The following is a 2,326-nucleotide window of genomic DNA, read 5'->3' on the forward strand; positions in this document are numbered from 1 at the left end:
CTTGAGAAAATTTCTCAAGGTTGCTAAAGACCTTAAGCACCCATTAATTAACCACCAACTCTGCTTTTGTCAAAGTAGCTTGCTTGCATTTTCAGGATTTGGTTTCTGCCTATATAAGTCTCAAGCACTCTCGGTGGGGGCTTCTCACTGAACTCCCTGCTCAGAGTGACAGATGGCAGTCGCCAGGCCCTGCTAATAAAAGTCCTCTTAAATTCTGTTTGGCTGTCTCGTACTTTAACTCGTGGGCACCGTAACACTTACTGGATGAAACAGGCCACTGTCAATCCAGTCCCAGGAGACCTGGCCTGGGCTGGGCTGTCCCCACCCACTTCACTCCCTGCAGCAGTGCCCAGAATAAGGCAGCTTCCTAAATGCACAATTAATTCCATGCCTGTGGGATCTGTAAAACCTGTCTCCTCATTGACATGCCCTCCTGCTGACATTATCCTGGATTTCTCCTTATCACCCAACAAAACACAAGTTAACTTTGTTCCCTTATAGAGCCCTCATTGATTGCCACAAGCACTTGAAATCTGAAGGTTATGCAACTCTCTATTTAATATAGTCAGTAATTTTCTCATTGGCAGTTATCATTTGTCCCCTCCTTCCTTCTAGATGATAAGGACAAGGATTCAATGCATATGAGAACCAGTTACTGCACAAATATGGAAATGATATGCTTAGGTGGGCAGCCCCAGCAAATTTATGCCTCAGAGGAGATTGGAGATGCACAGACCAGCAGGGTTGGCTCAGAGACTGTCCCTGTTGAGTCTGTACCTTAGATCCTGCAGGGGGGGAGGTGGTGGGTGGGAGCACATGTGCATGAGCAGCCCCTCCTCTGTCAGGCCAGTCTGTGGTCTCAGGGGCTGTGTCACCATGGCCTGGATCTCTCCCCTCCTCCTACTGCTCTCACTGCCCAGGTGGAGACAGGCCTCAGGGACCCAGGGCCCCCCTCCAGCCTGGGTCAGCCCCTCTGCTGCATCCCCTAGGGACCCTGCATCTCTTCTAGATACTATGAGCATTTTTGACCAGTGCCAGGACCCACTGTCCATGCAGTCCCAGACCCCCAGTCACCTCCTTGTGGGGCCCCTGGTGAAAGAGCTTCTCAGGCTCAGGGTCCCAAGTCCTCTGCATTCTCCCCTCCCTTGATCCTCATGTGCATTGTAACATGGCCATATGACCACAGATGCTCCTTCCTCTGTTACAGGAGCCCCTCCATGAGAAATGCTCTTTATTAATGTCTGTTCTTTGGGGGCACAGTGGGGACATGACCCATGGTGTTTGGGGACTGAGAGTCAACAGGCAACAAGGTTGAGGCCCCCACACTCATTCAGCATAGAGACTGTAGTTTGATCAGTGGGCAGCAGGGGGAGCTGCTGATCTTTCCCAGAAAATTCAGAGGGGCAGCCACCCAATGTGTAATCCCCCAGAGGCTCCAGGGTGGGATATTGCTGCCTTTGTTTGCTGATGGGAACTCAGTTCTGTCCCTCTGGGCTCCCAAGAGACTCCTGTCAGCTGCTCTGCAGAGGATCCAGCAGGTGCTTCCTCTCTTGCCCCTACTGAGGGTAAAACTTGAGTTCACCCCTCAGGCCCCTCATTCTAAAGAATTGTGATCACACCTCAGTTGGGGTTCAAATTACAGCAGATATCACCAGGAGGGGAAACAAATTTGCATAAACAGCCCCTCCTCTCTGCAGTCCTCAGCATGAAAGAGAGGTCAGGGCAGGGGATCCTCAGCTCAGGGCCTCAGGAGGCTGTGTCCACCATGGCCTGGGTTCCTCTCCTTGTCCTGCTCATCTCCCATTGCACAGGTGGGGACAGGCCTCAGGGATTCAGGGCCTCACCCCAGGCTGCATCAGCTCATCTGGCTCAGATGTCCAGCAGCTCACCCCTGACCTCTGCTCCATCAACACTTGTCTGTGTTTGCAGATTCCCTAGCCCAGCCTGTGCTGACCCAGCCACCCTCCCTCTCTGCATCCCTGGGAGCATCTGTGAGACTCACCTGCACCCTGAGCAGTGGTTTCAGTGTTGGTGACTTCTGGATACGCTGGTTACAGCAGAAACCAGAGAGCCCTCCCCGGTATCTCCTGGCATTCAAGTCTGACTCAGACAAGAACCAGGGCTCCGGGGTCCCCAGTCGCTTCTCTGGAGCCAAAGATGCCTCGACTAACTCAGGTGTTCTGCACATCTCTGGGCTGCAGCCTGAGGACGAGGCTGACTATTACTGCTGTGTGGGGCATGAGGGCTCTAAGACTTACACGGTGGTCCAGATGCACAGGGAAGTGAGATAAAAACCTCCCCAGATCCTCCAGCCTGAGGCAGTTAC

The 2,326-nt window shown here is 52.9% G+C and overlaps 1 gene segment (V, D, J or C); it reads left to right on the plus strand.

Annotated features, from left to right (window-relative positions):
• Positions 1-1,751: 1,751 nt before the first annotated feature.
• Positions 1,752-2,291, plus strand: LOC119525120. The segment is given in 2 exon segments: positions 1,752-1,811; positions 1,930-2,291. Coding segments are annotated over 2 exon segments (408 nt in total).
• The last annotated feature ends 35 nt before the right edge of the window (positions 2,292-2,326 follow it).

The sequence above is a fragment of the Choloepus didactylus genome (genome assembly GCF_015220235.1).
Source record: "Choloepus didactylus isolate mChoDid1 chromosome 23 unlocalized genomic scaffold, mChoDid1.pri SUPER_23_unloc8, whole genome shotgun sequence".
Classification (NCBI taxonomy): Eukaryota; Metazoa; Chordata; class Mammalia; order Pilosa; family Megalonychidae; genus Choloepus; species Choloepus didactylus.